Source organism: Neopelma chrysocephalum, unplaced genomic scaffold, assembly GCF_003984885.1.
Source record: "Neopelma chrysocephalum unplaced genomic scaffold, ASM398488v2 Primary Assembly neopelma1_97017, whole genome shotgun sequence".
Lineage (NCBI taxonomy): Eukaryota > Metazoa > Chordata > Aves > Passeriformes > Pipridae > Neopelma > Neopelma chrysocephalum.
The window spans coordinates 3977983-3990595 of record NW_020925659.1 but is presented as its reverse complement, the minus strand read 5'-3'; the positions used below and the strand labels follow the sequence as shown (position 1 = coordinate 3990595).

The 12613-nt window shown below is 39.3% G+C and overlaps 1 protein-coding gene across 4 annotated transcripts in view; it reads left to right on the top strand.

The window, feature by feature from the left end:
* SLC44A1 (solute carrier family 44 member 1) overlaps positions 1 to 12613 on the top strand; it is a 73408-nt gene that overhangs the window by 28177 nt on the left and 32618 nt on the right. For all 4 annotated transcript variants that reach the window (XR_003532167.1, XM_027670990.1, XM_027670989.1 and 1 more), the window contains exons 4-5: positions 120 to 256; positions 12154 to 12247. Coding sequence is in view for 3 of the 4 variants with exons in the window: in XM_027670990.1 (XP_027526791.1) it covers positions 120 to 256; positions 12154 to 12247 (231 nt within the window). In the remaining variant the exon portion in view is untranslated. The remainder of the gene's footprint in view (positions 1 to 119; positions 257 to 12153; positions 12248 to 12613) is intronic.

The following is a 12613-nucleotide window of genomic DNA, read 5'->3' as shown; positions in this document are numbered from 1 at the left end:
TTTACTGTGTTTCTGGGTAGACTGAATAAGTCAGTTTTGACTGAATCCTATAATTTGAAATTTTGCTTAGTGTAATTGTTAATTCAAATAGAAATAATTTACCTTTTTTCCTTCCCTAGGTATGTATTCTTCTTGGATCCATGCAATATCGATATAGTACATCAGAAAATCAAGTCTCTTGCTTTGTGTGTATCAGCTTGCCCAAGGAAAGAACTAAAAACTCTGGCTGATATTCAGAAATTTGCAGAAACTAATGGTATGGAAAAAATATGTTTGCTTATGTTCATATACCAGATATTTTCACAGGATTAAAGAAAGACTCATGCATTAGCTGAGCTAAAAATGAAATATGTATGAAGAAATACGAATAGAAATAATGTGCTCTTTTCATTAAGCTAAAACATTACAAAATCTTACAGCATGCTAGTGTTCCGTCATGTCTTGGGCAGTATTGAAAGCTTGTTGTTAAAACAGGGGTAGGTACAAAGTGTAACAAGCACTTGAAGGAATGTCTCAGCTCCTAGGGAAATGTGCTGACATTGCTGCTCAACAGTAGTGCTGTTGAAATGTCCTCATGTATATGGGGTTAGTGAGAGCAGTGCTGCTATTTAATGGCGCTTGTGGCACAGAGAATGACTGTGTGTGTGTGAAAATATTCCTGCTTCTTTTCAGTCTTCTTTTCAGTGCTAGTGTGGTCCCTGTTAGTTTTTCTTTTTTTTTTTTTTTTAGTTTTCCCTAAGAGTAGTACTTTTTCTCCGCAGTAGTGACACTGATATTGCTAGCTCAGTTCCTGTTTTAACAGTCTGTGGAATAAAATGCATAGGAAGTAACCAACTTTTGGACATTCAAAAGAAAGTAAAGATAAAAACTTAATTTAAGGAAATTTCAGGGGTTTTCAGCTATTTAAGTGGGAACATTTTGTCCTAAACTTACCTTCTTATCTTTTAAAGTGCTGCAGTAAAATTTCTTTGCAAGGTGCTCGACTAAAGATGAGTCAGTCTGGGTGACCCAGTTCAAAGCGGTGAAACCGCTTGATTACTTTCCATGAAAGAAACCGAAATGTTTGTTTCTGTTCTAGTACAGGTTATTTGAGTACTTCTTGTTTGAAAGCAGGGCGAGTGGAAGCGTCCCTAGGGTCGCTGCTAATGCCCCTGGGCTCTCTCACTGCACTGTGCCCACACACCTGGGTATCTGACACTTGAACTATCACGCGGCGTTACAGCTTTCGTGGAGCTGCTCAAACAGCTGTGCCTGCACAGTGTGGCTGGTGAATGAGAGCCTCCTCATGTGGTCTGTGCAGCCTTGTCAATTACAAGGGAAACTACTCAGTATCTACGGCTGTATTCTTCACTCCTCCTCTGAGCATGCTGTGTTTCTTTTAACTAATGCAGGCCAGTTATTTGTTGGTATGAAGTTAAGGTCATTTGTAGTAGAGTTCGGGTATTTCTTGAAGTAATGAAGTGCAGCCATGTCTTGTTTTATCACCAACACTGTTTCCGTGTTTATAAATCAAGTCTCTTATTGGTTGTGCTTGAAATATGTTTAATGTAACTGTTTTATAAAGTACAATGAAAACCACTCTTCCCAAAACATGCTATGCTATGTCTTGTCCTCGTGATTCTTTCTTCTAACTGTATCTCTCTTAGTGCTTTAGATTTTAAGTGACCATTGACTCCAGTGTAAAAACGATAATGATGAAATCTGAAGACCTTGAACATGACTGCAAAGAGCTTAATTGCAATTTCCGTGTTTGTTCTATAGTTAGAATATAAAGTTCAGCTGTCAAACTCTGAAGAATGAGGGCAAGCTGTGGTTGGTCTTGTGATAATCAGTGCTGAATTCTACAGGCTCGCCAACTTCTAACGTTCAACAAGAAAACCATCGTAATGGTTTTTTAATATATGGGTAAAGGGTGCAGTCAACTCTTGGTTTTGCTCTTTTGAGCCTTTCTGAAAGCTTTAACGCTCCCTGCATCCTGAAAATAGCAATTGTGCTGGAGACAGAATCTGTGTAGGTTGTTGCATGTATTTTTGTACAGTTGGCCATTTTCACCTGGTTCATATGCCATCCCTGAAATCACCTTACTTGTCCATGTACCTTGAAGTTCTTTCATAAATTACTGCATAAGAGCCCTTCCACAACCCAGAGAAACCATCTGTTGCGACTCAGCCCATCAGGAGGTGGTGTGGTAAGTTAAAATGGAGGGGTTTTTTTAATCTAAACATCTTTATCAAGAGATGTAACATAGTAAAACGTACTACAACATCCTTGTATTGACTAATGATTTTATCAATACCACATATGATCTTGCAGCTAACTTAGCATTTATGGTGTCTTTCCTGAAGTGAGACAGGCACTTGATTGGCTCTACACGAAAGGACACAACTGCCAATCCCAAAGGTTCAGAGCAGTTATGGCAGAGCTCTTATTCATTGTGCTGTACAGCTTGTATTTTTCTGTAAGCAAGATTATAAATAAGCATTTAGGGCAGGGAAAATGCTTGCTTGAGGCATGAAGATCATTTTATGACAAAGCAGCCTTTAAGCTTTCTGAATCAGTAATGCACTTGCTCTTTTGCTATAATTTGAGAAAAGCAGCTGATTTTGTGAATAACACAGCACCATTTCAGGGCAGTAACTGCACTCCCACTCCTACCCTACTTGCTCTCTCACAGTCAGGCATTTGCTGTGCCTTCCTACCTAAGAAGAGAAGAAGCACATCCCTTACAAAGCCATGCTGATTTTAAGAAAACAAGGAAGTGTGTGTCTTTAATCTGTTCAGAACAATTGACATCCGGAACACTGGGAACCAGCTGAGACCTTTTACAAGAGGAGGAAAAAGGGAAAGAAGAAGAAAAGATCTTTGCCCTGTGCAAAGGTGCAAGTTGTAAAATACAGGGGTGCTCCTGGGAGTGACACAGAAAGGTGCAGTGTTATCTAAGAAACATTCTAATGCTGTTCTCAAACAGCTATACTAATACTTGAGCTTGTAGAGCTATGAATTGGACACAAAACTGAGAATGTTGTATGTTGTGAAGTGACTCCTGCTGCTCTCCCCAGGATTTTCTCACCCAGCAGAACACCTCAGGCAGGGAGTACTTGTGATTCAATGTTTTTGTCGGTCTTGGCACTTAAAAAATGTGTATTTTGAGGAGTGTGACTGAAAGCTGTTTTTCCCAGAAACCTGATTGATGCTTCAAAACTTAATGTCCGTGAAATATTGCGGTGGTGTTTTCAAGGACTTGCCAAAGCATTTTGAAATATCCTTGAAGATATAATTCATCTGTGACTGTGCCAAATGAATAATGAAATTTCATTATTAAAAAGAAACACTAGAAGGTGGCCATAATTTCTGTTGTGTTTAATTCAGTGATAACTATACTGTCTGTTCAGTGTATTCCTATCTGTTATGTAAATATCTGGATGCATACTTAGGAACCTAAAATGAAATCTCTCTTTTACAGAATGTTAGCAGGCATCTCTCTTGTCTGAGATCTGTAGCTAGACCAGACTAGTTATGGTCTGGGTGGACTTAGAGCCAGAGATGAAGCTACATTAAGTTTGCTACAGAGACTGACCTGAAAGAAACCAATAAAGGAAATCAGTCTGGTTAGGTCAGAGCAGGTAATCTCTCTGAGCTATTAGGAGGAACCACAGGGAAAACAAAAAGGATTTTTCTTTTATCTGAAGATAATGACATCTTCATGTGCAGTAGTCAAAATATATCTTTGCAGTTCCCTTCCCCCCGCCTTTGTTTTCACTGAAAGTATTCTATTTAAAACTTAATCCTTTGCTCATGATTTTCCTGAAGCATGTTGTACCATGTTAGTTAGAGGCATCTTATGGTTAAAGCAATTCTGTACCCGCAGGTCTTTGGGAGCCTGGGTGTGTTGGTGTCGAATGTCATTTTTTTATTGACTTGAGTAAAAGTACATTATGACCAGTTTGAGATAGTCATCCACCTCTATTCTACCTTGTTACCAGAACTGTCCATCAGGGTTGCCTTGTGTTGGAAATGGATCCTCTAGTTAGAATGAAGTTGTTTCCTCAATAGAAAGTGATTGCCTGTAGAGTCCTCCAGTAATACTGTGTTGTGTTATTCATTACATTAATAAACCATTTGGAAAGGGGAAGAAACACTGAGGTAATAAATCTTGTTGTGACTGCTTAATTATTAAGAATTACATGGAAAAAACCCTGCTATCAATTGTAGTGGAATAAGGTGTCAAATCAAAAGGAGTTCCCCCAGAATGAAGGGGTGGGAAACAACCATCGTTATGCTTACAGTGTTTTAATTTAAAATGGCTGTTTGTACTTGGGAAAGAGATTGTGAAGCTACCGAGGATCACAAGAGGATTAGGTGGAGGCACAGCATTGTCCAAAAGTGTAATGTTTATTAATTGTGAAGAGGGACTGTGTTTTGTGTAAACTCATGCTCTGTTGGCATCATAAAGCCTGTGTTCTGGTCCTTCCTTGACAATTTTTTTTTAAAACTTATGCACAAACACACGTATTTGTATATTCCCAGTATGTATACACATACTGTATGTGTACACAAGGGTAACAAGGATTATCATAATAAAAGACCAGTGATTCTTCTGCCTGGAAAAGAGAAAACTATCAGGAACAATAAGGTCATTGAAAGCAGGAATAGCTTAAAAGAAGGTTAAAAAATTATTGTTCTGTGATCTCATAACCTGACTATTGTGAAAATAGAGGTCAAAAATGAAGTCACTAATCATGGAAGAGCCAGATTTTTCTCCACACAAGTTGGTTGATTTACAAAACTTCTTACCATGAGGATATTTTAGATACAGAAAGATAAACTCTTAGAATAGTACTGTTTGGATATTTAGTAGCAGGTTAGTACTCAAGAATGTCCTTGACCTCTAAGTGGTGCAGAGCTAAAGATACAGTAGGAGAAACATCTGCTACTTGACTAGATGGATTTTAATTTGATTCCAGAGTAGCTGGTTTTATTTAGCACTGGAAGAAATATGGGTGGAGGAATTTGTTAATACAAATGGGGAAAAGTGAAGACTATTGTCTTGGTTTTTTAATTAAAATTGAAAAGACACATGCAAATTCTGAATCTAGGAGCTTTTTTTTTTGGTTGTGTGGTGGGTTTTTTTGGGGTTTTTTTGTTGGTTTTTTTTTTCTTACATACTGTTAGTTGTAAGAGCAACTGTGCTTAGCCATCACAGTTGTTCTCTTTGTGGTCTGCAATTCTAAAGACATTTGAGGATCTAACTAGAGGGATTTTATTTTGCATCTTTCTTGGAATGCTCTTGCAGGCAGTAGAAAATACATTCAGTTCAGTCCCACATAATTTATAAAAGCAAGCTGTAATTTCTCCTGCTCTTTGATGCTTGTTGTTTTAAAAAAGTGGTGGTATGTCTGTGCAACAACTTGAAGTATAGATATACAAAACCCTTAATTTCCTTCCTTTAAAACACACACTGTGTTTCTGGAAGGCACCAGTGGATAGATCTAGAGAATGAAGCTTGCTTTCTTTGCTGAGAACAACTCTGTCATACTAATCTGAGAAGTCCTGACTGCAGAGTGGTCTGTCCTATGCCTTTTTTACTCATCTCAAGGCATCACTATTTTGCTAGGTTCTGCTAGGGCCTAGAAATCAGGTTTTTAGGTATTAAGGTTCAGCTCTATCCTTATTTGGCCTTCTGGTGCTATTCCTGCACAATTTGTGAGAGGCATAGCTGCCACATTTAGCTATGTCTGTGCAGTCCTCTGGTGTTTCTATTTTACTGCTGCTTAACACCATATTCAAGCTTATGGCTAAGAAGTGGAGTTCTTGTTTTCTCGGTCATTTCCAGCTCTGGTGCCAATCTGTACATAACTAAATGCTACTTCATTCCTAAATGAAGCATCAAATATGATCACATGTGTCTGCTCTTGGAATGTTTTTGTTGTTCTGAAAACACATGTTAATAGGGAATTTATACAAGCCTAAACTTTATGTTTGCTTAGTGCTTGTGTTGAGTAGAATTACTTCCTATAGTTGTAGACATGTTATAATTACTATTGTCAGATACAGCAGCCTAAGGATGAAGAAAGTCTGGTCAACATCAGTGTGGTTCCTTTTATGATGATCTGAACCTTTTTACACTTGGCAGGAGTTCATGAAGAGAGGGTCAGGTTGTTACTTGCCATAGGCACACTTTTTCTGAGGTCATGCAGCAGTGTTCTCTGTTACTGGCAGAACTTCCACTACTTCTGTGGCATTTGGCATCCTACCAGTTCTGTGGTTTTGCGCTGTGGAATTTGCAGCAGCCAGATGCATGACACCATGTCTTAAACTCCCACTTTTCTGTGCTGGTCCATAATATCCAATTATTGGTAGTGTACCAAGTTGTCTGTTGTCTCATTGCATGAAGCTTTGAAGAGGTAATGTGGTTCAGATTAAAAGTTTAGAGGTGGTAGAGTTGGACAGATTTGAGGCAAGCTCTAGAGTGAGAAAAGTAGAAAAGAGTTATGAATTTTTACCCTTGTGAGAGTCTGTGAGCCTTCCTGAATACCAGTGAACTCCGCCTCTGTTGATATCAATATCATACTCTAGCCTATATTGCATGGGTTGGTCAAGCATAATCATCTGTGAGTCATGTATTCACAATGTTAGCTAAGTTCTCATTGGTGACAGTCACAAAACACCCAGAACTCAAGAAGAATTAGGACTGGGCTGAAAGTCGTAGGTGAAGAGTCATGATGCAAACAGTCTCACTCCTGCTAACATTTCTGCACATTTCTGTGTCTGTGATTACCTGGGGTTTGATTCCTGTGTTAGAGGACTTAAGGTAATGGTGGCTTAATAGGATGTTACTTGCTAAGGAGAGAATATTTAAAATGGAATAAGATTATGTTTTATGTATATGATCTCTGCTGCTCTTTTAGAAGTCAATTATCACTCATCATAGAATCACAGAAAATCCTGAGTTGAAAGGGACCCACAAAGATTGTCATGTCCAATTCCTGGCCCAGCACAGGACACCCCAAGACTCACACCATGGGCCTGAGAGCAATGTACAAATGCTTCTTGGGCTCCAGCAGACCTGGTGCCTTGACCACTGCCCTGAGGAGCCTGTTCCAGTGCCCAGCCACCCTCTGGGTGAAGAACCTTTTACTAATGTCCAACCTAAACCTCCACTGACACAATTTCAGGCCATTCACTTGGGTCCTATCACTGGTCACCACAGAGAAGAGATCAGTGCCTGCCCCTCCTCTTCCCCTCATGAGGAAGCTGTATATGCTGTGAGATCTTTCAGTCTCCTCCAGACTGAGCAAGCCAACAAACTTACCATAACTTCAAGTCCTGAGTCCATCTGTATGCTGGACATTTTGTCCAGCAGGATCTTGTGAGAGACAGTATGGAAGGTTGTACTGAAATCCAAGAAGATTACATCAGCTTTCTTTCCTTGATCAACTAGGTGGGTTACTTTGTCATAAAAGGAAATCAGTTTTGACATACAAGACTTTCCTGTCATGAAACCATGCTGGCTGTGTCTGGTAAATGCGTTGTCTTTCAGATGCTTTTCAATAACATCTAGAATAATCTTCTCCAGTTACCAGCCACTGAAGTGAGACTAACAGTTCTTTATCTTTTTGCTTAAATCCTTGACTCTGAATATGAGTCCATGTTTCTAGATCTGAAAGTAAGGACAGTTTTAGTCCCCGTTAATAAGTGTTGATAGATGGGTAGACAATGCTGAGCTACCAGAATGGGATCCAAAACTCCTGGTGTGCTTTTCACTACTGTAATTCAGGCAGTAAATGTCAGTGGTCCCCTCTGTGAAGCTGTTTCTCTTACTGGATGACTTAGGAAGTCTTAGCCATTTCTCAGACTGTAAACTCTTGATAGTGATGCTTCTTTAGGAGGGGTTTGTGTATTTGTTTACAACACAGCAAATACAGGAAGGAGAGCTGTATTGGAGCTCTGCTCTTAAAAGTATTTTTATCTAACTACCTCGGGTTAGTTTGGACCTTCCTATTTACTACACTGGTGTGAAAAGCAGGGTGTTATGTCTTGTTCTGTGTGCTGTGTCTTCTGAGCACAGAAGACCTTTAAAAATTTGCCTTCTCAGTTGGAAAGAATCTTTGAAGTGAGAGTCCTGGCTTTCTACAGCATCTTTATGTAATTTGTGCTTAATACAGCTGTTTTCTAGGGATGCCAGAGGTAATGGCTGTTCAATACCTCACTAATCCAAGCCTAGGGAAAAAGGAAAGGAAACTTAGGAAAGAAGTTCCTATGGCTAGGTTAAGGTTCAAAGTTTGTCTTTTGAGATACTTTTCTCCAGTCGTGGCTCCAATATATTCTAATGGCTGGAGCAACTCTATTCACTGAAAAGAAACCGTGGAACAGAAGCTGTGTTGTGTCTCTGGGGTACCCCTTTGTAGGTGAAACCATCAAATACAGCACTGTGGGACCAGTTGACTCTGTGTGCTCACCACTGTCCCAACAATTGATGCTCTGCATAGTTTAGAGATATTTTTCTTTAAGGTTACATATTGGGATCTGAAATCCATTCCTTGCAGGACAGTTTGCTGTCATTTGCCTAATGGTTTCTCCAGAAGAAATATGTGCATTGCTGTAGAAAGCAAAGGATATATTACTTTAATTTTTTTAGTCAGTTTCTCTGTATCCTACTCATAATGTTTTTGAAATATTTATGAGTGATAATAATTTAGGAATAAAAGTCATGTCTTTGGTAAACTATTTATCTCTGCAAGATGGAAGACTCTAATGCTTCTTTAAACTTTTGTAGGCCTTGAAAGTTTGAACAGCAATAATAAGACTGGCTGTGCTAAGACAGTCTCTACAAACCCAGAATAAAAATATGGAGTGGAAGGTTTGACAAAGCAGTTCATTCTCACCCCTCTCACCTTACAAAATGCAAACTTTTTTTTACTGATGAACTTTATTTAAAGCGAATGAAGGTTCTCTTTTCTTAAAAAATTGGTTGAAGTTTAATGGAAAGGGACATTACTCAAGCACACATTTGGGTTCTAAAACTCTCCTACATAGTATTAGAGAAGGCAGAAGGTTTTCAAAATTTTAAGGAAGATATACTTATGGGAATAGTTTCTGCCTAATTATGTAGGACAAAAGGACAAATCTCATGGGTACTATTTCAGCTATGGGACTGGTAGTTTCTTTAAATACAGGGTAGTTAATGTCCCTTGTTTGATAAACTCCATGAAAATGTTTTTTTGCTTGACTGTGATTTTAAAGAAGCACACTGTGTGAGATAGGCAGCTGAAGGGAAGAAGTCCAGAGGAGCCTCAGGAGCAGTTCCCAGGCAAAAGATGAGAGTGGCAGCCTGAGTTGTCCACTGCTCCAGGGCATGACAGGAGGGAATAAGCCATTGGGTTCCAGAGAGACCTGACAAGGTGTCTCCAGCTTCCTCCACAGGCTGGGGTGTATTGGATTACACTGGTCTGCAGGTCCTACTTGAATGGCTTGTGACCTGTATGCAGATCAGGGTCTGGCATTTGGTTTTGCTTGGCTTATGTTTGTGATCCAAACAGTCTTCAGATACATATTTGTGTGCAAAGAGCCCCCTTCCCTCTCTGTAGGAAATCCTACCTTTTTTCTCTCTGCTGGAAGTTGAAAGGGAGCATGGGCATCCACAGGTCAGCCCTGTCCCTTAGGCTTGTTTGGGTGTGGGGGCCTTTGCATAGGATACTTAAACACATGCGGCACATCCTGATTCCTCCTTGTTCTCTTTACACAGTCATAGATTCACAGAATAGAACCATAGAATCATTTAGGTTGGAAAACAGCCTTAAGATCATCAAGTCCAGCAGTAAACCCAGCACTGTCAACCTTGTACTTAAGCTCTACATTTACACATCTTCTAAATACCTCCACAGGTGGTGGCTCAAATACTTCCCTGGGCAACCTGATACAATGTGTAATGACCCTTTTGGTGAAGAAATTTCTCATAATACCCAATCTAAACTTCCCCTGGCACAACTTGAGGCCATTTTCCCATCTTGTTGATTGATACCTCAGAAAAGAGACTGACCCCCACTTGGCTACAACCTCCTTACAGGTGGTTGTAGAGAGTGATAAGGTCCCCCTGAGCCTCCTTTTCTCCAGGATAAACTTCCCCAGTTCCCTAAGTTGCTCCTCATATGACTTGTGCTCCAGACCCTTCACCATCTCCACTGCCCTTCTCTGGACACACTCCAGCACTTCAGGGTCTTTCTTGAAGTAACAGGCCCAGAACTGAACACAGGATTCAAGGTGCAGCCTCACTAGTGCTGAGTACAGAGGGATGATCACTGCCCTGGCCCTGCTGGCCACAGTATTGCTGATACAGGCCAGGATGCCATCTGGGCATCTGTATCTGGGCACCGTGCATGCTCACATTCAGCCAGCTGTCAACCATCTCTATAACTTGGGTGTTGGCCTATATTCAAAGCAAAATAAATGTAAATATCTGCAATCTTCTCTTTCCTTCTGTTTTTAAGATAATCTTGTGACGTTCCCCACTATTGCCTCTCCATCAAGTTATGGAGTTGTTAGTAAATTCACTTAATCCAGAAGTTTTCATACCTACAAGAATTTTTGCAGCAGTGTAGAGCCTTCTCTCCAGATTCCAACAAAATATTTTAGTTACTACATTTACAACTACTATGTAAGAAATGTTGTTTTGTCTGTCTGTTTATCTGATGCCATGTTTTCCACATAAAAAAGTAGAGGCATATAAATAGTATAATTAAAAATATATTTCATGTGTTTTACATGATACCTTCTCTTTGCAGGAACTCTAGCTTTCTTCAGTGGTGCATTTGATGTTTTGCACTGGCTCTCAAAAACCACTTTGTAAAAGTGGTATTTAAGTAGTGTTCCAGAGACTGCATGAGATAGCCTGCTCAGCTGCTCTGTCTCTTCTCTTTCAATCTGTAAATATAAGAGGTCTCTTCATAGCGGTAGAAATGTAGCAATGGTAAACAAAGTTCTGCAAATAATATTCTACCGTTTCTACAATTAATACTTCTGTCTGGTGTAACACAGGCTAAGATAAAACTATTTGTCAGAAGTCTTGGTTTATTTTGGGTAGTAGTGTGTATGTATTATCCAGACCTGGTTTGTAGAACTCTCTTCTATGGATTATTTCTGAAGAGGAGTCTTTCATAATGGACAGAATTGAATATTTATATTGATGACCCAGAGTAAGATAAGTCCTTATTAAGATAAGTCCTTAGTTTATTACAAAGGGAAAAAGGACACTAAAAACTATGTATTCATGGCACTTGCACTAGGAAATAAGCAATCTATTAGCAAACAAGCTTGGGAGGAAACTCATATTTGGATAGGCAGCTTATATCATTGGAGACTTTCTTACCTCTGCAATTTCTGAGATAGTAGTGCTACAATCTGATTTAGCAGTTGCTGTATTCCTAGAAGCATTGGGTCAGATCTTCAGTGTCTTGATTGTAGATAAATGGAAGGAAATCTCCCCTAGGTAAGGTACTTCCATTAGGCAAGAGTCAAGTACAAAGAAAAAATTAAATTATGTTTGAATTTTGTTATAAGCAACTTGATCTTTATTGTGCTGAACCGATTTGCTTATGGAGAGAGTTCAGCTTTGTTAGGAGATCTGGATATCTAATGCAGAGCTTCTGTTATTTTTCAGCCAACTTTCTAACTTCATCAGTTTTGGTTCTTTGTTCCTCTTCCTGAAATCTGTAGACCAGTTGTATTGTGCAAACATGAAAAAAAACCCAACCTAAAGTGAAGAATATTTTCTTTCTGTTGTGAATGATGTATTATGCCATGTTCATGCATTAAAAATTATCCAAAAAAGCATGGTGGAATAGCAGGGGAGGGTGACTTCGAAGTACTTTGTCTCCTTCTCTTTTACACTGCAATGTGAATTAGCCTTTTTCACTCAAATACCCAAACTTACAAAAACCCTAAGCTAGGTGGAGAGTGTCATTCTGTTTCACTGAAGACTGTGTTGAGTTTGATTCACTGCTACATTACAGGAGGAACTGTAGCAAAACCTTCTGGTAATAACATGAAGAGCTGCAGAATCAGGACCTGTATCAGTTTTAATACAGTTTGCAAAGAATGTGAATGTTGGATTTTTATTTTTTTCCCCTCATCAATATTTTTTTCCCTTTTCAACAGGGTCTACTCTGTGTAGCTATGAACTGCAGTCATCAGAATATACTACAGACCCAAGGGCTGCCAAGTTATGTCCTAAATATCCTGTTCCAGAGAGGTAATATTAACATCTTGTCTGATTGGGGATGGAGGGAGCAGAGATTTGGTTTGATTGTGACAGTTCTTTAGAAAATACCCAGCACACATTTACTCTTACCAGATGTTTTAGTGTATTTTTAAAACGTTGTGAAAGTAACTCTTAAAGAAAAACCCAGACTGTCTGTGCATGTGTTACTGAGGGTATTGAGCTGGTATCTGCAGGTTCTCTTGTGTCTCATGTGACTGACATTGTACTGTATCAGCTGCTTTACTGCCTTTCACACCATCTATAGCCAGCTGCCTTTCAGCAATGCAGATCAGAGACAATTATGAAACACTTTTAATCTTCAGGAGGAGAAAGTATATAGGGACACACAGCTCTCTG